We start from the raw sequence: 24,187 nt of genomic DNA on the forward strand, positions 1-24,187 counted from the left end.
TGAGAATTAATATGTTTAGTGTGATAGATCATGATTGCTAAAGATAATGTTACTTTTGCATTGAAATTCAAGGATCAGGGTTTTTAATGTGGGCGCTTATCAGGTGAGACCAACAGTCCGACAGCTTCATCACTCATTCAGACAAGGTGATCTATAATTCTGCCTGAGATCAATACTGTTCCCAGCTCTGTTTTTCAGAGCCGCCGCACTAGAAGTTTAGATCACACTGCAGTCATTTTAGCATCTTGTGTTTGTGTAATGAATTCTATTTTATAATGATGATTTGATTGACAGTCTGGATTTCAGGAATTCTGAGGCTGCTTTTGAGTTTGTTCTCTGACAGAAGAGTGTGGAACGCGGTTATAAAGGTATGTGCATTCACATGTCAAACACACACACCATGATGTAAACAGAGTAAGTATAGCACATGTCTTCATACACATATATTGTCCATCAAATGCTTTTGGAGGCCAGGTACTTTTCTTTTTTTCTTTTTTTTTTTTGTTGCTGTTAAATCTGTTACTGTTTTAAATTCACTGTACATTAACTCTAAAATTAGAAAATATAAATGTTTTGATGTGATCCCAAGCGATACAGATGTCAAATTATTGTAAGCACACTTTGGAAAATGTAAATATATAAAAAATAATATGTTTAACTGGGTTTTAAAATGTATGTGACTTCATTAGAAATAACCTAGAGCAGATTTGACTGGAGTTTTTGCTGATCCTGGTCTCTGTAATTAGCAGACAAATTCATCAAACAGTCAATACTCGGCCCTGTCTGTGTTTTTAACTTACAGACCTAACTGGTTGACCTTTCCAATCCACCTGCCTTTAATTAAGTGCTAATTAAAAGTGCCATTATGATCAGAGAGCTCGACACTCACAAGCCCTTAAAAACAAGGATTCAGGTCAGTGGTGGAAATTAGTACATTGTGTTACAGCTGCTTAATTATAGTGATAGATAAAGGCCATAAACACTTGCAAAACTTTTACCTCTGTTGCTTGAGATTTAACCAAAAACACTCAAATCCAGCTTGGTGAAAAACTTGTGACTGGCAGCGTACATACAGCGATACACATACACATAAACTTTGCCAAACATGTGTGTGCACAGAGCAGCGTGTCACCAGCTCATCTGATGGCCTCACCACATACCTGCGGCTCTGTGTAAATTTCCCATGGGCCAGTGCTAACAGGCTGAATGTGACAGCTCCTGGCAAACACAAACAACAAGCCACAATGTGCAGAAATGCCACTGCGAGGATGCATCATGGCAACGACGCCGCGGCCGCTGTGGAGGTGTAATGAAGAAGTTCAAGAGGCGGTCTGCTGCCACCTCCGTGTGTGTCAGTGTGAACAGCAGAGGAGAGCTGAAGAATACCTGGCTGACATGCATATTCATGGTGTGATGTGGTGATGCTACGGGAGACTCACAACCCCCCGATCCTCAGTCTGCGAGGACACCTCAGGGCCCCTCAGCATTTATTAACGGTAATTAAGAGCTAGTCTGAGATGCTGGCGTGTTTAATTGCCAATTACAGGTAGGTTAGATATAGATGAAAATGACAGCTATTTATATAGTACATCAGCCTAAATAATCAAGCTGTGTTTATACCTTGAAAATGGGAATGGAATGAAAGGTTGGGAAGCATCCAGGATCCTCACACAAGCCTGGCATTGTCGGAATTCTAGTGCAATAATGAGCAATGTTCAATGGATATGCACTTAATTTTATGTGCATCACTAAATTATCTCCCTGCACAGCCATGTAATGGTTGCTCCTCTTTTGAAGCGGAAAATTTTTTTGACAGAGCTGTGTAATAGAGTCAATAGTTGATGGGAAGACTGCTGCGGATGGGGAGATGAGGCACTCAGGTGGCTGTTTCCTCCCAGACTCTAGGCCTAATGTAGCCTTTGGCATGGAAATTGACGTGACATTGATGGGCACTCTCCCGCCGGCAGAGAGTCATGCGCCTGCACTGCCTTCCAATTCACTAATAACTGCTGATTAAAAACTAGTTAAGAGTCCATGAAAACTCAAATGTGCATTAACCAAATGACCTTCTGGGAATGGCAAATAGTCTGGAGCCAAGAACGCCGACTGCTTCATATGTGAGACTGGTCCCTGGATTGTTTCTGAGAAGGTGGAGATAAACAAACAGGAGTGTATGTGCTGGATTGAGTTTCTTCCACAAATTACTTTTATTGTGTCTTAATCATCATTTTTTAAAGACTCCTCATGAGCTCATATAACCTATTATCTAAGAGGTGTCTGGCAATCTTTGAGATAATCTTAAACATGGCTGGAGTGACTTTAAAATTAAATCTTAACATAATCTGATAGATAACTCCAATTGAGTATTATAATCTAATGCTTTAAATTACTGCACATTTGGATTACATGTAAAATCTTGAGGCGATTAAATTAAACTAGTCTTACATGTAGATTGTAGATAAATTAATTAGCTGTAAATAATAATGTTAATAAACGAGGATTTATATGACCATTATGTACATATTTATGAATTATTTAATCAAATATATTTGTAATGCAATTATTTTTCCTTTCAAAACTCCAAGAGCTTCGATTACTCTAATCTCATTACTTTGATATGTTTCATTAATCCCTTAATGTAAATTATGTTGAATATGATTTAATATGAGGTCTAAACATTAGCAAAATGTCATTCCACCTGGTGAAGGTATCGGCAAAGTCATTGCTTTTTCTACTTATTTAGAAAAATAACAAATACTACAAATGAATTATAAACAAGTTTAATGTAAAATGCAAAAATAAACTATAAAACCCCAAAGGAACTTTGCACATTCATCTCCTGCATTTTATGTTTCATGGTTGAATGAATGCAGACAGGTGACTCAGCCGCTTATAGAAAAGAAACATACACTTTCTTTTAAAATCAAAGCAATTACAGTCTCACTGATTAGACTTCTGAGCTGTGTGTACCCAACAGCATGAAAAGCAGAGGAGGCCATGAGCTAACTGACTCAGAAAATCCACATATTGTGTCTCTCTTCTCTCATATTATCTGCCAGATGAGGCATTACATGCTTACAAAGGCCATCAGTTTTGGCCCAGATCACAGAGGATGCAGCTGTCTGTTCATTGTTCATCATCATTGTCTTCATGGATCTGATGCTCCAGAATCAATAGCTGCCTTAGAGCAAACTAGTGAGCAGCAGACTGTAGAGGCAGGTAAGAGTGTCAATTATTACTGGAGGACAGAGCAAAAACACAACCTAAATGCCAAGTGGGGAGAGAGTATTACTGTTGATAGGATCATTACCAATGACTTAATGATTACTTATCCAGGTGCTGCAAATTTCTAGATTTAAAGCTAATTTTCTAGCCTGTAGTTAAAAAAAAAAAAAAAACCTACCTAGAGAAATTTCAGGGGGTTGGGGGGAAGGGGTGTGCGTGTGCATGTGTGTGTGTGTGTGTGTGTGTGTGTGTGTGTGTTTGGGGGGGATCCTAGTGGCCGGGGGGTAGAGACTCTTCCTGAGCCTCTGAGTGCATCCGATACCTTATTCCCAACCGCAGCAGGGAGAAAAGGCTGTTATCTGGGTGGTTGGGATCCTTAATGATTCTCCTAGCCTTATTCTTGCAGCTCCTAGTGTAAATATCCTTTAGGCAGGGTAGAGCACCGCCTATTGTATGTTCAGCTGCACAAACCACTCTTTGCAGAGCCTTGCAGCCCTGTTCAGTGCTGTTTCCATACCAAGCAGTGATGTTCCCCGTCAATACACTGTTGTTAGTGCAGTGGTAGAAATTCCTCAGTATTTGAGGGGATACACGGAATTCCCTCAAGCATATGAGCTGAAACAGTCTCTGTCTTGCCTTTCTCACCACTATGTCAGCATGCAGCGCCCAGGTCAGACCTTCGGTGATGTGGACACCAAGGTTTTTAAAGCTGTCCACTCTCTCCACCAAAGACTCGTTGATATTAAAGGGGCGTAGTTCCTTCCCTGCATCTTCCCAAAGTCCACTATCGGCTCCATAGTCTTGCTGACGTTCAGGAGTAGGTTGTTGTCCTGACACCAGTGGGTCATGTCCTCTACTTCCTACAGGTAGACCTTTTCATTGTTATCTGTGATGAGGCCCACCACAGCTGTATCATCAGCAAACTTGATGATGATGTTAGAGTGGAAAGTGGCTACACAGTTGTGTGTGTACAAGGAGTACAGCAGGGGGCCCAAAACGCAGCCCTGGGGTGCTCCAGTGTTAAGGATGAGGGTAGAATAGCTGTGTCCACCTACCCTCACCACCTGGGGTCTGACCATCAGGAAGTCAAGGATCCACATGCATAGTGAGGTGTTTAATCCCCGGTCCTTGAGCTCTGTGTCAAGCCTGGGATAGGGTGATAGGGTGGATAGGGTGGTGTGGAGGATGTTTGCTATGGTGTCTTCCATTGATCAGTTGGGATGGTAGGCAAACTGTGGTGGATCCAATGTGCTGGGTAGTCAGGAGCAGATGTAATCCTTGACCAGCTGTTCAAAGCACTTTATCACTACAGAGGTGAGTGCCATTGGGTGGTAGTCATTCAGGCAGGCTGGTCTTTTTTTCATGGGTACAGGAATGATGGTGGACTTCTTGAACCACATGGGTATGACAGACTGAGCCAGGTACAGGTTGAATATCATTGTTGGTCAATACATGGTTTGAGAACTCGCCCACTGATACTGTCTGGTCCTACTGCTTTCTTGGTGTTCACATGCTTGAAAGCCCTCCTGACGTCATGCTTAGAAAGGGTGATCGGTGTGAAAGGTGCACCCACCCATCAATTAATCTCTGCTTCAGCTGTTTCTGCTTGCTGACTGCCGAAAGCCTCAAAGCAAGCATAAAAGTTGTTTAGCTCACTTGCTAGAGACGCATCAGCACTTGACAAGGAGGAGGGAGCAGGCTTGTAATCTGTCACAGTTCTTAGACCTTGCCACATGCTTGTGGGGTTGCCCCCCTGGAATTGTAGTTCCATTTTCCTTCCCGTAGCCCCTTTTTGCCTCCTTTACTGCTCTTCTTACATTGTATGCTGTTTTATAATTGTCCATGTTTCTGGACTGCAGCCCTAAATTGTAGGCTGCAGTGTGTGTGTTTATGGCATCCCGGATGGTTTTGGTAATCCATGGTTTCTGGTTCTGGAATAAAAAAATAAAGGCCTGAAGTTAATTCATGTTAATTGGTTGTATTAAACTAAAAAACACAAACCAAAAAAAGCCATACAGACTACAGAATTATTTTGTTTGAAAAGATGAGTTTAACAGCCTTCATGCTGTATTTGTAGGATTTATGGTAAATTTAAAAACGCAGACAGAGAAATGGCCTAAAAGGGGCCCAACACATCTAATATCAGCAGGCAGTGTCAACAAAGAGCCACATCACAATGCAGTGTAATCCAGTTGTGATGTGGTATCATTAAAAAGTGTCTACAAAGTATTGCTGTTATGATACAACAATTACCATGCTTTTTCAACACTGTGAAAAGCTCAAAAAATCAGTTTAGCTGCCTCTTAAGACATTAATGAGAGCTGTGACTTATCATGCATGAATAGAACAAAAGCATTTTCATTGGTTAACACTGTCGTGCGAAGGTTTTTATCAGATAAAAGGTGGTCTGTGTGAAATCTCACAATATCTGCTTGTGAGAAAAATGCCGGAAAGAAGCAGAGAGAGATTTCTGAGGCAAGGTCAAGCTCAAGGTCATTTCTCTTTCTTACCAGTAGAAATTTGTTAAGCATTACAGCAATAAAATAATACACATGACATCAAATACATAATGACATAAAATAAAAATAAATATCAGCAACCACATAAACTGCAGTTTAGAAGTACTTAAATGATCCATAATAGTAAATTACATTGCACTATCCCAAAATAATAATAATATTTCAAAGATAATTACAGCTTGATGGCAGAATGAAGGAAAAGTAATATAGTTGATGTTTTTTTTCTATTTTGTGGTTGGAAAGAACAGTAGGCAACTCCAAGCCACAGCAGCATGCTTTTGCTTTTTTATGTTTTTTTATCTTGTGTGTGTGTGTGTGTGTTTGCGTGCGTGTGTGTGTTTAGACAACACATACTCTTATCAATCTCTGCACAATAACAGAAAACAATTTGCTAATGTTTTGAAAATAGCTTTCCCTTCCCCTGCTGCAGCATTGAGAGATGTATGCACAATTTCATAAACACAATCAGTGCGCTGAATGGCGGCACTGATATTCAGGAAAAAAAAAATCTCATTATTGTTCCTGAGCTATGGAAAAGCAGTCAATGGCCCATATCACACAAAATGCCCCCCTTCCTCCACAGCAGCCCACCAGCACACAAAGCTTAATTCCACCTAGCAGCAAACAATATGCAGCAGTTTGCACAGACATTATTACTGATGACCAAAAAGAAATCATCAGCAGGACAGCTGCACTTGGCCTGGTCTTGAGGCAACACTGTTTTATATATTTTGAGTTTCGGTGGCATCATAGCAGCTGGACTGTGTCATGTGTGATTTCAGTAATCTAAATATGAATCTCTTTGGTGCAGAACTAAAGAGACGCTGTGACCTGTGGATTCCAGTGAGCCATAATAAGGATTCACGCATGTATCTCCTCCTCAACACTGCTTTGTAGTTCACAGTAAAATGGTCTGTTTACATTGCAGGAACAATATAAATCTGTCATGTTGTTCAGCTTCATACAGTAGCTGATATTTTGTGGTTTGATCAAAGTTACAGGTGTTTCATCTTGGGGTTTGTTTTCTTACAAATAACTTTTCTTCCCACACTAATTTTTGGAAAGTCACCTATACTTACTTTTTTGGTTTGTAAAATGTATCATCTAATTAAAAAATAATACTACTTACTGAAAAAATGTCTTCACAATAGCAGCCACGCTAAATGCTAACTTCAGCCTGCCAACATGTTTAGCAGGTATAATGTCTAACATGTTCACCATCTTATATGTACATTTACTAATTACCACTAAATGCAAAGTATAGCTGAAGCTGATGAAGATATTTCATCATAAACCAGAGTACTGGACAAATTAAAATCAATACCATACAATCAATTAATTGTATTAATTCTTGCATTTGTTTAAAGTATTTATACTCTAGGTGGCATCCTAGTTGGTATCTCACCTGAATTCAGTGCAGAGGTCGGTCAGAGGAAGATATCTTTGCAAGTGAAAGTCACCTCTGGGAAATGTTCCAAAAATGAAGTAACTTTCCCATACAACATTATATCTGCACACCCTGCTGGACACTGTCATGCAAAGGTTTTTATCAGATATTAGTTGATTTTTGTGAAATCTCAAGTTATTTGTCTCATTATGGACTTGTGAGAATACACTGATTTTAAATACCTTTTCTTCCTACACTAGAATTTGTACAGTCACCTGCTACTTATTTTTTGCTTTGTAAAATGTACGATTGATTTGAAAAATAATAGGCTATTACTTACAAAATATATCCATGTTCAGAATAACATGGAGTCAACAGAGCTGGTGTAAAAACAAGTCTAACAGTATACAGACACCTCTTTACACTCTGACTGTACTTATAGGCAGAGCAGTGCTTTAGCTAAATGCTAACATGCTCACAATGACAACATGATGCAGGTATAATGTTTAGCTTGTTCAACATTTTATTTCAGAAAGTTAGCACTAAACACAAAGTACAGCTGAGGCTAATGAAGCTATTTGTTCATAAACCAGAGTCAATTAAAATCTTGTATTAATGCTTGTTTAATGGATTTCTTCTTCAGGTCCTAGTTGGACTGAATTCAGTGCAGAGGTCGGCCAGAGGAACATATTTTCGGTGCACATGAAACTCACTTCTGGGAAATGTTCCAAAAATAAATTATATTATACATTTGTCTATGTATCTTTCCCATATAAAATTAAATCATTTACATGATGCAGCTCTGAATTCCCTGCTGGACATCCTGAAAGCATACCAGAATAATAGGAAGATGTGTGTTTCTTGAGTATAGATTCATACATTGTAGACTGAACTTTTAACACTCCACTTTATTGACTTAACTCTGAAACATGAACCCCTGGTACATTGTGATTTCACAACCTCCTGCTCCATTCCTTGTAAAGCATTTTGAGCCCTTGTACCTTCCTGCACTCGCACATTTTCGCTGAGCACGCAGGTGATGTTAATTAAAGCCAGTGAGGGTTCAGTGTTTAAGGCTGAGGGCGAACACTAGGACCGGATGTGCAGTATTTGTTCTCTGAACTATGATGTACAGAGCAGAAAAGTTGCAAACTCTGACGCTGACATTTGATGATTTATGGTTTATGGTGATCGTCACAGATCACTAAATGTCAGGGACAATCTGGTCAGAGCTGATATATTCATACCAGAAAGCAGGAGATGCACTCAGATGATACACTGCTCCTGGTTTCTGTCCCTGTTAAGAATGAACAGCATGTAAGGACTCATCAAAATGTGTGAGGGCTTTCAATAGAAAAACTCTTCTATAAAACAATTCTTGACCTGAGAAATGTCATATCATGTTTCTGCCACTGTGACTTATAAAACCAAACCAGAAGCCGCAGAGGAATAAAACCACGGATTATTGAACAATGTCGCACAAACATCAGGCCTGATAATAGATGCACAGTTACACACAGATTTAGAGAAACTGATACATTCGACATTCTGTGCCATACAGCAAGTGTGAAATGACTGATTCAAAGAATGTAAATGTATTTTCCATGAGATCCCTTCATACTGTGGATCAAAATAAAGTTATATAGACTTTATTTGAGCTAACCATTTAATTTTTAACATTTTCTATATAATATCTCTGATGGGTCTGTACTTTATGTGTTTGCTTGAGAGCAGAGAATGATTAAATAGAGATCCAATGTTTTTGTTTTTGTTTTTAATTATTTCAAATGATTTCTTGTACTTTTTTGTCACTTAATTATATTTAAGTAGATATTTTCTCCTGCATTGGTTTTGGAGAATCTTCTTTACTGTTTACTGTGCATGTTGCTTCAGTTTTCTCCGTCATGGTTACTATCATAAACGCAGTAATGGATCTATGTCACAGATGGAGAATGATGGCCCATAAGTATAGCCTACACATGACGGGTCAGGAAGAGATGGCCACTAAAATACTGAAGGATGGAGTCAGACTAGATATGGTCATGTGACTAATTTGTATTTCAAACTCAAAGACAGTGAACACAAAGTTGTCTCAAACTGATATCTTACAGTACAGTACTATATGTATCTATATGTATAAATATCAATATTCAATCAACTTTCAAGGTTTACAGGATGTCATTTTAACTAACAGTGGAAACAAAGCTGCTTGGAGCTCGAATATTGAAATAAATCTGTCAAAGCGAAATTGACTAAATTACATGTAGTTTTTAAAAGGTTTATATCATTGTAACTTTGGTATTGGTGTTGGAGCGGAAGTTCATGTCCTGAATTTTTCATATATACCACAGAAGCAGGGACTTTTCAGACAAATTCAGCAGATGCGGATAAACATCCTGGTGGCAGTTAAACAACATTTAGTAGTTTTTATTCTGGGGCACCTCTGTACCTCTTTAAGGACATTGTTGTCTTTGCTTGTCACCCTGCTCGTTCTTTTTGCAGCAGTCCTGGAGGGACAAGGAGTTCAGCATCTTGTTCAGAAACACCTCAGCAGAGATGAATTGTTGACACAAAGATCAAACCTTTTAGTGACCTTCCAGCACCTCGGACAATCTCTCTAAGTGCCAGCACACTAACCACCAAACCCCATGTGGCCTCCATGAAGTACGGAGTAATCAAGGTAAAATTGAGGGGGGTGGCAGTAAACACAGGTTCAATCCCATGGACAGACTGGAAACATGTGCGTAGACGTGTGTGTGGTGAAAATACACCACCTGCAGTGTCATCACAGTACTCAAGATACTCAAAGATTTAACCCCCTACTAGTTGCCAAAAACATTTCAGGTTTAAAGTGAAAGAAGTGGGTGATGTTTGAATTCAGTACACGACAGTCCTAAATCAAAGGAAGCAATAAAATAAACATGAAACTCATCAGATTAATCCATTTAGATACATTAGAAATATGGTAAAAACATCTACATATGATCTACGCCAAAGTTAATGTTGAATTTAACTTAATACTGCAATTTATTTTCAAATACTACTAATAGCATATTTTTTAAACTTAAGAACTTGTAACTTTTTAAATATTTGAAGCAGTTGTTGGAGCAGATTCAATCAGAATTGAGTTATAAGGCTTCTGCTTATGATGATTAAACCGACGTCTCTTCAGCTTTGTAGTGATTCAGCCAGTATGCTAATCTTTTATCCACAAGGGGGCGCTTTTGAACAACAATCAGCACCTCTGCTCAGTGATGATGCAGCTCCCTCAACGCCTTTTGATCAAGCTGAGCTCACTACGACCACATGGCTTTTACTAATGCTGTCCTTGCTCCAGCAGCCTGTCTGAACACAAAGTGACTATGAACACATCCATCACTGAGCGGGAACATCTTCTAACATATGCTGTCAAAAGCAGAGAGGACTGCCAGCAAACAGATGTGTGCGGTCTGAAGTGTAATTTTTGTTGCTGTTTGTGACCAAAAACATTATTTATGACTTTTTGATTAGTTGAGTAACTTTTTTTTTCCAGAGAAGCTGCATTTATGGGCTAAATCTGATTTGAGTTTAGTGTTGTTTATTCTAGATGATCATAAAATGCCAAAGCAATGAAATCTCACCACCAGTGGTGGAAAGTAATTAAGTACGTTTACTCAAGTTAAGTACAATTTTCAGGTACTTGTACTTTACTTGAGTATTTTCATTTTATGCTACCTTATATGTCCACTCCACTACATTTCAGAGGGAAATATTGTACTTTCTGTACATGAATAATGAAAATTTGACACAATGGAAAATTAACAAGCTTTTAACATACAATACATTGTTAAAGATGAAACCAGTGGTTTACAACCTTTTTGGCTTGTCGGGGTCACATTTCAGATGTCTATGAGTTGTTAACAGCTCCACCAAATGATTTTTCCCTCTAAATTTCTCACATGGTTTCATTTTAACTGTTCAACCTCAAAAGAGATACAATTATATATTAAAAATGTCACAAAACAAAGCAAAAACCGCAGTCCACAGTCCAAAAACTAAAAACACTAGTGAATCAGAACTTTGTTTTTTCTTCTTTCCTCTCCCATTAACCATCTCACAACCCCTCAGATTTATCTGGTGACCCTTTGGAGGGGCCTGACCCCTATGTTGGACTAAACTAGCTAACTGATATACAGTTAGCTAGTTTAAAGTAGTTGAAACTAGCTCCACCTCCAGCAGCTACAACAGTAACATGCTACTCTAACACTGATGCTTCAGTGTTAATAATCTAATGATGTCATATGTAATACTATATCAGTCAGAGGGACCAAACCGCTACTTTTACTGCAATACAATTTGCTGCTAATACTTATCTACTTTTACTTATGAGGGACTTTTCATGCAGGACTTTTACTTGTAATGGAGTAATTTTACATCGCTGTATTGGTGATTTTACTTAAGTAAAGGATCTGAATACTTCTTCCACTACTGCCCAGCACTACCCAAACATTTTCCTCAGTGAGACCCGACAAATGATCTGGGTTATGTTTGACATTATGTCTTTTGAAACCACACTTCCTGCCAAATTAAAAATGAAGACACTAAAGAAATTAGTATGCAACACGAGCTCCTCTTTGCATAGTTAAGATTCTACTGTTACATATTTATCATTGATAATCATAAATGTCAGGGCTGAATTACCAACCAGGCAATGAGTGTAACTGCCCCAGGGCCCCAGAACTCCAGAGCCCTAAAAAGCCCCAGGCATGTATGTCTAAAGCGGTTTGTACTAACTTAATTGAAAAATCTATTTGGAAATATGCACTGCTCAAGCACAATATCAACCAATATGATGCAGGTCTTAAGGTGGCTCCTGCTTTATTACTTGATCTTGAGGCTTTTTTCTTGAAGACTTTGTTATTTTTGTGTTCTTAAATACTTATTATACTTACATTATTAGACAGTATATCTGGGAAAAGGTGCTAACGGTGCACAGAAGTGTACACGAAAAACGAGTGTTCACCTTCTGCCTTGCAGCTCATTTCTGCCCTGAGCTAAATGTGTGAATGTAAGAGATTTATGTTATTCCACTTATTGGAAGTAATACACGTTATAAAGATGATTTGCCACAGCTGCCAACACGCTGTCGGTAGATGAAGAGAATCGGTGAGATCACTGTGCTGCAAGCATGTGACAACTTTCCCAGCACAACCAACATCAGACAGCAGGAATATCAGTAACAGAGACACATAAAAAACACTGAATTCTTCATGAAAATTTGACATTTTAATGGAAACTAAAATTGTGAACACTGGAGGTTTTTTTTTTTTTATTGAATCTATTACATTGTTTGGAATTTGAGGGTTATTATCATGCTTTGAAAAAAAAAAAGAACATTGTAATGTGACACTTGTTAAATTCAAAACAAAAATTAAATAACCAGACTGCTCACTTAAAAACTTAAATGTCAACCTGTAAGACATTTGAGAAAGAAACACTATTGCCTCATATTTTAGGGGGGGCAAGAGGTGTAAAAGTGATAGAAGGAGGAGCAGACGAAGAAAAAAAAAAAAAAAGCATCAACAAGCACAACAGCCATTTGAGATGACACAGAGAAACAAAACAAAGATGACTCGGCACAACACATCACCTCTTTTCATGACCGTTGGTACAGAATCCTGCAAAGACACATGTTGCCCGTTTACTTGACTCCTTGCGTGGGATCAGAAACACTGTACCTCTCAGGTGTCATTGATAAAACAAAAAAAAAAAACAAAAAAAACAAAAATAGCCCCCTAAATTAAAACATTTCCACAAGAGGCAATGACAGTTTAAAAGGAGGGACAGTTTTTTTTTTTTTTTTTTTTTTAAAGTCAACCACAAACACCAAGTCCAGCATTTCCCATTACAGACTATTGATTACTGGATGAAGAAGCAGCACTTTCGGTGTTTTATCTTTTAGATTTCTCCTCTCTCACACACACACATCGTATAACACGCTCAACGTGACATTCAGCTGCTACAGTAGTGACTTCTCTTCACTAGAAACTCCTCCAAACCCAGCGCGATGTCAGGAAGCTGGTTATGACATCATCATCATCATCATCATCATCATCATCAACAACAACATCCCCCTGCCCCCCTTGCGTCTGCATTCAGTAGCTGAATATCTGAGTAGTGTACCTTTGGCGAAAGCAGATTCAGAGTTGTTGAACTGCACGTTAATACCTCCCTCCCCCTCACAACATGATCAACAACACTACAAATAAAAAATATATTAAGAGGAACTCTGGATGCAGTGTATTTCAATGCTCATTACTCCATCACAACTATTTGAAGAAACACGTTAAAGTAATTTGTATAAAATCTGCTGGAAAAGAGCAACTTCAAATATATTAACATTGGGGGGGGGAGGGGATGGGGGGGGGGGGGGGGGGGGGGGGGGGGGGGGAGATAGGTCTACATCAGCCTTAATCAATAACTAAATCATCTATAACTCAAAAAGTGGAGACATCGTGATTCTCTGTATCATTTATTCCTTTTAGTCTCATCCTACTTGTGCATCTATGGATAAATTAGGTTATAATTCAAAACATAAACAAAAATAAAAACGTTTTTTTTTTTTTTAAAACATATGTTAAAATATTAATTTGTTAAATCAGTTCAAATTAATTATGTGCTACTTCAGACATTAACTTGACAATGGACTGCCATCAGTATAAACCAGCAAGCAGTTGTCATCCGTCCCATTCAAACTGATTTTGGCTTTAGGTCACACAATTCTTTACACAAGCCAATGAAAATTTCAAAACCTACTAAAAAAAAAACAAAAAAACAACCAAAACAAAACAAAACATAAAATGCTCGTCGCTTTCAGCTGCGTCCATGTCACTTAAACAGAAGAAATTAGGATTAGCTGTAAGAAAACTTAAACAGCATTGCAAATGTTACAAAAAAAAAAGAAAAAAAAAAAAGAACAAAAATGGCACGGATATATGCTGGAAGCAGATTTTAAACAATCAAAATTGCTGTAAAAGTTTGTTTTTTTTTTTCTCACACAGGCACCTGAACATGAAACAACAGGGGGAGGGGGTTGAAATATACAAGGAACTTGCATATAATAGGAAGAACTCGCTACACACACACACACACACACACACGCACACACACACACACACCCACAAAACGACGAGGCCGAACTCGTCACTCGCAGCCTGGAAGCCTGCATCAGCATCCTTGAGGTGATTGCACATCCTGAGGGGTGGAGACATAAACTCCACATGATCAGGCTTTTTTCTTTCTCAACGCGAAGCACACCGAGAGTCAGTCACTCAAACCCCCCCCCCTCCCCCTCCCCCTCCCCCTCCCCCTCCCCAATCACTGATTTACCATATACTCAGCTTCAAGAACCTGTTTTTGGTTTGCAGGCTACAATGCTAATAGTTTTACTCTTTATAAATGCATATTCAACATAGCCTTTTGCTGTATTAAGTGCTTGAAAGAGGAGCCTCGGGGTAGGAGGATAGATCTCATTTCCCTGTACCAGGACCATCCTCTTAATAATACAAGACAAAATAATAAAAAAAAAAAAACAAAGACAAAAAGGTATTCATCGTAAGACTACAGTAACATCTCTTACTACTCGTTTTGATCACCCTGTTTTACATTTAGAAGCCTAAAGATGCATCACTGCCCGCTGATAACACTTTCAGCCTTGATTTGGCATTCACCATATGGGAACCTGATTATGTCACTTTGTCTATGGATTATGGGCAATTGGAGGAAATTAAATTGAGAGTTTTGTGAAACTTTATGCCGGATTAAATGTCAATTTCCACAAGCTCAGACACACACACACACACACACACACACACACACACACACACCCACACATACACACACACACCCACACCGTCAGTCTAACATCCCCTCAAACGACCTTGCTTCCTCATCGACCAGATACGGCACAACTGTTCTCATTCAGACGGCAGCATCTGATGATTCACTCATCAGTCACATGATGCACAATGGAAGCCAAAACAAAGCATTTTAAAAATACCAGACAGCTGAGATTAGACACAGAAAGTTAAAATGTCAAGACAACTTGTATACACAAACACACACACACAAACAAAATTAAAAAAAAAAAAAAAAAGAACAAAAAAAAAAAAACAAAACACGGCTGCAGTTACGACGTTCCCTCTCTGCGTACGAGTGCACGCTGCAGCGCTGCCTAATCAGGACACAGTGGAAAGAAGTGTACTTGAAAAGCTCATGCCCGGATTGTAGCTACCCCACCTGACGTTCAGAAATTATAAATCAAGAGGTGCTTCACTATGAACACATGAGGGAGAAAATGAACCATTTACAGATTGCAAGAAGGTTACAGTCTAGCTTACAGAGAAAACAGCGCATGGAGCAATGTGCTTTTTTTTTGTTTGTTTTTTTTTTTAAAAAGAGGGTGATAATAAACAGGAAACGTCATATGTTTAGAGCCCAAAATGATCAATGACAGCACCTTGCATGCCACAACAGTTTCCTCAAAACTAATTATTTGGTGTTTAGTCACAAACATATGAGACTCTATAATAAGACTTCAATTCCAATTTGAGAACATGACAGGGGCCGTTTGGCAAAAAACAATATTTAACATAGTCATGGCTTTATCAACACTACCTGAGTTACATTTAATAATTCTGTATTTATCAACTTATTTTTTTTTTCTGAAAAGTAACAGCCCAGAGCCATTCTTTCAAGGAGTATTTCTTGTCAGTACATATAGATCTCTCTAGTAATTAAAAGATAAAAGCAATTAGTTTACATAAAGTGCTATTAATCCACACATTAACCAAATCATATCTTCTAGAGAAAAGAAACCCGGAGTTTCCTTCGTTATGTTGAATAAACCAATCCTGATTTGGAGATGGTAAAGAAAGTGATGTCACAGCTGGCCAGTTAGCAGTTAGCTAAATTTGGGCTCCCTAGACTTAATTAGATCTTTCACCGTGAGCTTGTTTTGCACCGACCACGTGAAAGTTTGCAAAAAGGGGTTTGTGCAACAAATGGAAATAAAAACACACCTTTAACATTTTTTTTTTTTGTGAACGAACAAAATGAACTGCAGGCCGCACCAGCATCTTGGGTGATGATTTCTGTAGCTCCATATAACCCATTTCACACACTGTATGGATCACACGGTGTTATTGCACACTGATTTGCAAAATGTTACCCACAACACAAACATAATAGTACAACTCATCTTCACATTTCAACACAGTTTGACAAAGTGGCTAGTCGGGGACCCTAGATTAGTATTGCGATTGTTGTGTTTCTGTTATCTTTGTGTGGCGATGAACAGTGACGTCTGACTCATTCATTTTCCACCAGTAAACATGCAAGAAATAAAATGCCATATGACAGAAAAGTAAAAATGCTGAGTCAGAAAACAAAACAAAACAAAACAAAGTTGTAAAAATGCAACACACGTTCCTTTGACAAGAGGAATTGAACCTTTTTTTTTTTTTCCTTTCAACAGAAATGCAGGCAAAATAATCTGTACGGACATCTTGAGCCTTGCTGCTTGAACAAAGAGCACAAAGACCTTATTGGAAGCCATGTCTTGCTTTACAGTTAGTCACTCAGTTTACTCCTAAACATAGGATTCATATTTTAGCAGGTAAATGAATCTGAATTGAAGAACAGTCTGTGCTGACCTCATAACAATCTACATGAAATGTATGAAAAGCTTTTTGAGATTTAACGGAGACCTGGTTTTAATATCTTTCACACACCTGTAATAAACTATGTAATGAAGGGGCGTGGCTTTCCTTCAAATTGGGCACTTCTGTACCTGTGCTCTGGGGTCGTACTGCAGTGCAGATAACACTCGCGTTAGGTCAGACGAAAACAGTATAAAAAGAAAAAAAACAAACAAAAAAAAAAAACAACAAGCATTTTATTTCTGGGCTCTTGATTTTGCCCCTACGGATTTAAGACAAGGTTCTCCCTTCCTGGATGGGGGGGTGGGGGGGGGCCTTACCTACGAGCTTCCACTTAACTTACAGTTTAACAGGACTCCGAAGATCTTTATTCCACGACTTCAAGGCATTCTTTTCAAAAGTGTGTTCTCCTTTCGTTCACGATGAATTCAAGCTTGCACACAGATGTGTATGTATAACGTCTAACATATCTACAATGAACTCATTTGAATGCGTGAAGAAAGAAAATGACTGAGGCATCCCATAGTTAGACCGACGGCTGCCACAGTTCAACAGGATAAAGGCTTAGCAGGTGCAGTTTATGACACCTTCTTTTTGTTGAACTCCCGAACATCATCCCTACGGAGCCGTGAAATGACTGTCACAGCCCAAAAGTTGCAAGTGTCCATTCATCACATTGAAGAGGCACCAATCCACTCCTTTAACATCCCTCCAGAGTGTGTGTGTGTGTGTATGTGTAAGTGTGTTTTTTTTTTTTTGTCTGATGCCCCCAACAAAGTCTGTTATTCCACCCGAGATTCCAAGGAAAATCTGTCATGCTAAACTATCAATGTTTTCACAGTTGTCACTTTATCTATCCGACAGGATTTATGATTTCCAAGGCAGATAACCGCAGCACCCAGAAGAGAAGTAGGTAAGTACTGTAGACCATCTACCTCACTGATCAGGTCCATCCTTGGTCACATCATAAACCACTACTCTTTTTGGATCTAGAGCAGAGGGAGAGAACAGGAGGCACAGGGTTAGATTATTTAACATGATATCAGTCTCAATGACGTAAAGATATTTGTGACTGAAATAGATGCACATAATGCATTACAAAACTCAGCTGCAAAACTAGCAAATGTATTAGCCTCAAGAATTTACAGTAGATTATGGTATCCATCGTAGTAATTAACCTCAATATGGAAAAATATTCTTTTTTTTACTAGATCTCGAATCAGATAGTTTCTGATTTAAAATCAAAATGTTGCCAGTTTTAACTACTTTTGTTTAGACAGTGTATAACATTTGAGAACTTTGGCTTCTTTTCTTTAAGTAAAAAACAAAAAACACGTATCGACAAAAGTAGTTATGGTATTGGCACGAGTATTTACCACGCCCAGCCCTGGGGTATCGTGTGACTAGCTTGTGGTTGGATATTTAGTGAATGTAGCCCCAAACATCATTGGGCTAATGACTGTACCACCAGAGGACCATCCATTAGCAGTAAGTCACACTCAGTCATTTTAATTTAATTGAAGTGAGAAACAAACAAAAAAGCTCTTCTGTTTCTCCACAACTGCATTCCTTTTGGATCACGACCAAAACACTGATGTGCTTGTGAACTAGTGCTGCACATTTATGAATATGACTGCTGGTCCGGCTCTGAGGATCTCCCACCATTATGAACCATGTGAAGTGACCCGTATGTAACAATAAATAGAGAAAAAGTAACAACTTTAGTTTACCTTGTTTTTGCAAGTTGTAAATGAATTCCATTTCTGATGAGGGAAAAAAAACATGTTAGTTTAGTATTCATAGATCGTGAAACACACTTTCAGGAAATGCAATGCAGATTTTTTTTAACTTACTGTTTCATCAATTGGTCTCTCTGGAGACTTGACAGAGCTTAACTGTTATACAAATAATTTGATAAATTGAGTAGATCATTAATCAAAGTTACCTTTAGTGTGATAAGTGACAGCAGCTTTAACATCAAAGGACCCCGAGCTACACCTTCTGCCAATGTCTTTAGAGTGGGCCTGTTCTTTAGATGAGCCAAACAACACTGTGGTTATCTGGCCCTGTGCAGGCTTAGCACCGTTGTCTTTACTGGGGGCAGACACAGCAGAACCTGCACTCTTAGCCTCAGCTTTTGTCTTTTCCTGGCCACATGGCTGCAGCTTGTCCTCCTCCTCACTCATCACACAAGCAGGAGAACAAGCATTAGACGCATCGCAAGGGACGCAAGTCCTTTTCTCGGGGTCTTGAGCCAACGTGCCTGGCTGTAAGAAAGACGGGCTAGCTTCAAAGCAGGGCTGGGCAGCCTTGGCTGCGACAGCCTGACTATCGCTTTGAGGTGTGACCACAGTAGTCTTGTCCTCTGCGGGCACCTGGCCACTTCCTCCCTCTGGCCGCAAATTGGGCTCATTGATGAAGGAAAGCCCCCACGGATTCTGGAAGATGTCTACCAAGGCTTTCTGATTTGTCTGAGCAGCCGGTGGGTCAAGGTGACGAGCACTAGGGAGCACAGGTTGCATATTTAAAGGGTAAATTAAAAGAGTACACTTTCTAAGCTCATATGCTTCTCCATCTACAGGACTGGTTGTAGAGCTACAGTTACTTTCCAAAGGTGATGCTACATTCTCGCCACTTGGGATAGGTGGGGCTGGTGGAATACTACTAGCAGCAGGAGCAAAGAAAGTACCCACTGATGGGCAGCCGTTTCCATTTCCAGAAACAGGACCATTAGTAAAGCTAGCTGAGGTGATAGTTTTCATAGCAGACATAGGGACCTGTGACAGTCTCACTGGTGGAGGCAGTGCCTCACCTCCACCTTGAGCTACTTTGTTGAGGTTCTCTTTTACTTTACTTGCATAACTGATCTTGGGAACAATTTTAGCACTGCTATTGTCCACAGGAAATACTGGAGGGGGCTTGAACAAAGTCCATGAGTCCTCTTTTGAAGGTGAGGAAAGCTTGGCTTTGTGCCTTTCCTCAGTCTTTTTACCAAAGGTGCCAACTGTTTTTCCATCAGAGTTTTTCCTCTGAGATTCACCCACTGAAGCATCTGAGGCAACAGCCCGTCTAGCTGCTGACTGAGCTTCGACTTTATGGGCGGCTCTAAAGCCATCAAGTCTGGAAGTCACTCCCTTCTCAGTTGTCTCAAGATTAAAAGCCCCAGGCTCCTGTGTAGTGTTGCCCTGCTGCATGTCTGTCTCCTTTTCTCTTATCACATTATCAGTGTTCTTGACGTTGTTACATCTGGCCTTGCGTTTCTTCGGAGTAGTATATCCACCTTCGGAGCCACTGCCATCATTGTCCTTGCTAGAATAGCCATTTGTAATTAAGCCACAGTTTCCAAAATCAACGCCATTTTGAAGCAACACAGAGTCTTTCTTATCCAAAGGCTGGCCCTCATGATTATTCAAATCCAAGGCCTTTTCCTTGTCATTTTTAAGGTCCATATTCTTCTTATGGTCCAATCCTTTGCTGCTCACTTTTGGAACAGTCGTGTACAGCTTTTGCGTCGACTTCTGCTTCACATTTGTATTACTTATGTGTCTGTTACTATTGCTGTTGGGGGGATGCGACATGCCAACAGTATCAGACAGATGTGTATTCTTCTCCCCCTCCTCTTCACTGGTGTTTACTTTTTTATTGCCTGAAAGGGGAAACAAAATCAGTTTATACTGCAATAATAGAAACACTGCTCCGACTGCCAGAACAATGCCCCTCCCTTCCCTCCCCTCCCTTCCCTTCCCTACCCCCTACGGTAAATATATTTATCCAAGGATTTTACATAAAATATTCTGGGGTACTATGTAAAAGGTTTGGTATTGTATCCATGATGCAATGATAAGCAAAGCAGGACCATGAAGTCATAGAGCCTGAAAAACGATAAAGACGCATCAAGCATTAAAAATGTCTCTGCTATCCACGTAGAATTAAACTGCTGTTTCATTTGCAAACCCCAAAAACAAGTTTGAAAGGAATCAATTTATTCTGTTCATAGTTAACATAGTTATCAAATGTCAGTTAATATTGTCCATCAACTTGTATCCTAAACAGTGAGACAGACAGGACAAGTATCTAATCATAGGAGAAAATATTATACTACTGCTAGTTTATGCTCATGGTGTTGCCCTAACTACAGTATCTCCATTCTGGGATCAGCTGAGTGGGTGGTTATAAACATGTGATATGATTCACAACTGTCATATGCATGCTGGACTGTTGGCTGATTAACTATCTTGAGAATATCTGATATGACATTAAATAGCCTTGTTGGATGGTTCACAGCAGCATTTGTGAAATACATTTGACTGGCAGTGAACCATAAATAGGTCTATGCATTGCATGGAGGCATGGGAAGTGCTGTGTCAACGTGGGGCTTCCCATTCAATGGTGCTGCCCCTCATGTCTGTAGACACACTCACACAAGCTTCTGCACACAGCGGGGACAGTTTCTCACTTCATAGCAAACAAACATGTCACTACAGCTGTAAGCAAACGTAGCGACGATGGTTACAGTGTCTGTTCAGCCGCAGCAAAATATGTTTTTTATCAAATGGCCATCTAGTTGCTGCGTGGCTTCATGTTGACTGGAAAAACATGCAACAGGCCTGTCAGGGGATGGCTAGCGTTAGCTAATGTCAACTAACCAGCAGCTTGTTAGGCGTTAACACATCCTGGCACCGGTAGCTGGGTGTGCCACAAGATAGCTACCGCACACTAGCAGCAACCCAAGTAGGCAAATGGACGACAAAGTACCGTGGCTGTACAAAAAAACCCCCTAACCAGCCATATAACTATAGCATTAGCTCGCAGGGATGTTGTAACATGGCCGACAGGAAATGGCAGCTCGGGAGCCGGCTCGTTTTTCCTGAACTGGACACAAGCATGCTGAAATGAATTACACACATCTGCAACTACTGGCGGCGAAACAGCCATGCACATGTAACAGTTAGTACGTTCGCAGCACACGATGACACTACGGGCGGTTTTAAAAAATGATTTAGTTGCATTTGCAGAGGAAAAATTGGTGAAACCGGCGCACAAGGTCAATCCCCGATATGTCAAAGCACCACCAGCGACAACTGTCACGCAGCGTCAGCTAGCCGACTGGCTAACGTTAAGTTAACGGCTGGTTTCTCCCCCCAACTGTCGGCCTGCTCAGTTAGCTGCTCACCCGCTGTAGCTCCACTGAAATTAGTACGAGCAACAGCATGTAGTTTGAATTAATCATTATAAAGCCCTCAATCACGCTGGAGATAACATTAGTTAGCAAACGGCTAGTCGGCTCGTTGACATTAGCTGACTAAGGCTAGCCAAACGTTAGCTAACTTTTCCCGGATGGCCCAACCTGTTTTCTTCGTCTGCGTTTCCTGATGCTGGCGCTGGAAGTGGCTCTGATCATTGTTTAGACAGGTTGTACGTTGAATAGAGTTTCTGTCCTCTCCGTGGTGGTGATATTGCCTGTCTTGTGCCCGATCTTTGGGCTGTTCCTCCATTGAAGTGTGGATTGTCGGACTTGTTCAACCACTATGTGTTCGCTCTCCCTGGGTAAGTACAGAACAGTCCAATCACTACCAGAGTGAAACGGAAGCTATTTGAAGCCGCTGTAAACGTCAGCAGTAAACGTCTAAAAATGGCACTGTTTTGGGTGGTCACCGCCACTATATACTCTGTCTGGTGTTTGTGCAGAGTTGTGCAGGGGGGTATTTTGCAGGAGTTTTTAAAATCTCGTAGAGGATGAAACCAGTCATTTCAGCGTTGTGTTATTAACACATTTCCAGGGTGGGCAATAACGGGGTGGGGTTCGTGTATGAAGTAAAATCATATGACCGGAGGCGCTGCCACGTCTCCAGCCGGTGACACACTTTGTTGGTTTGAGGGTCCCGGGGAGACCATGATCCCCTCTCTCCCAAAATGGAAAACCAACTCACTGCAAATACAACACCCCTGTCCTCAAACACTCCTAATTCATCTGGGAGCGTTTTGTTTTACCACACGTCGTGTCGAGTGCTTACTTCAACTTGAGCTTATGCCATTTTCCTGTGTATTGTGATATTTTTTATTATATGCTTGTCTTTTTCGTTTTTATATCCCATCACAAATGCCACATTATATTAAAATAATATGGGTTTTATTCTGCTGCAACCCCCCCTCTATCTGCCAACATCCACAAAAACAAAAAAACAAAAAATAAAAAACAAAAAAAAACAAAACTTGATATTAGGGCTGGGTGATATGGACAAAATCAAATATCACAATATTTTTGACCAAATACCTTGATATCGATATTGCCAAAATATTACAGGGATTACGATTGGTGCTTTCACAAAATATTTACACAATTAGATTTTTTATAAGTAGTCATCAGTAATGTGGACATAATGACTAAGCAGGTAAAGACAAATAATAAAACATCATTTTACTGTAATGCAGCCTTTAAAACCAGAAAAAGACAACACTTATGCCATATGACGATATTACAGTATTCAGAATCTAAGACGATCTAGTCTTATATCACAATATCAATATAATATCCACGTATTGCCCAGCACTGCAGGATATCACTATTATTTATTTTATTTTTTCGAATATTTCATTATATACTATGTATATAATAATTGCACAATGGATAATAACTTTTTTTTTTAACCTATTTCACTACTCTCATTTTATTATATACTATGTATATATAATTACTGCACAATGTATAATAATAACCTTTTCTATTTTACTATTGAACTATTTTATTTTATTCTATTGTTGTGTGTGATGTGGCTGGATGGTGCTGTTCTGACACTTAAATTTCCCTCAAGATTAATAAAGTATTTCTTATTCTTAAAGAATTCCATAACTGCAAAACATAAATAGGATGAATTGATCAAGAATGCGTCTCATCAGTTATCCTCAGTAAGTGTTTGGATGGAGCAGTGGGCAGAGTATAGTAATCATGGGATTAAATATCTTGTGTGGAATCTTTCTATTGCTTTGTATTTCCTCAATGCCATCCCTTCTTCCATCCTTTAAATGTCATTTAAACAATATTTTGCTCCCTTAACTGCCCCCCAATTAAGATGTCTGTCAGGGCCAGGCTACCATTACTACGATTATGTCCTCTGACATTATTAAGTAAGTGGAAATCACCCTATGATTTAATGTGTGCATCTGGCTTAATTGTCTGACAAGTCAAACAAAGGATAAATGCACACTACTAGCTTTTGAGCTTGATTAGAGCAATACACTCTCACTGGGTGGTAGCCATAGTACAGGCAGAGCCTGCAACACTTCACAGCCTCAAAAAGAAAATAAATTAAGAGTAATTATCATATTAGATATTTATAAAGTTATTTCCACAAAAATCT

General features: G+C 39.5%; 1 protein-coding gene across 1 annotated transcript; it reads right to left on the bottom strand.

The window, feature by feature from the left end:
- Positions 1–12,383: 12,383 nt before the first annotated feature.
- On the bottom strand, positions 12,384–22,588 carry nufip2 (nuclear FMR1 interacting protein 2). The gene is made up of 4 exons (XM_044370005.1): positions 22,177–22,588; positions 18,775–20,475; positions 18,560–18,592; positions 12,384–17,818 (listed from the first exon to the last, which is right to left on the bottom strand). Exons 1-4 carry the CDS (start codon positions 22,322–22,324, stop codon positions 17,766–17,768), a joined length of 1,935 nt encoding a protein of 644 aa, XP_044225940.1. The 5' UTR covers positions 22,325–22,588; the 3' UTR covers positions 12,384–17,765.
- Positions 22,589–24,187: the final 1,599 nt, after the last annotated feature.

The sequence above is a fragment of the Thunnus albacares genome, chromosome 13 (genome assembly GCF_914725855.1).
Source record: "Thunnus albacares chromosome 13, fThuAlb1.1, whole genome shotgun sequence".
Classification (NCBI taxonomy): Eukaryota; Metazoa; Chordata; class Actinopteri; order Scombriformes; family Scombridae; genus Thunnus; species Thunnus albacares.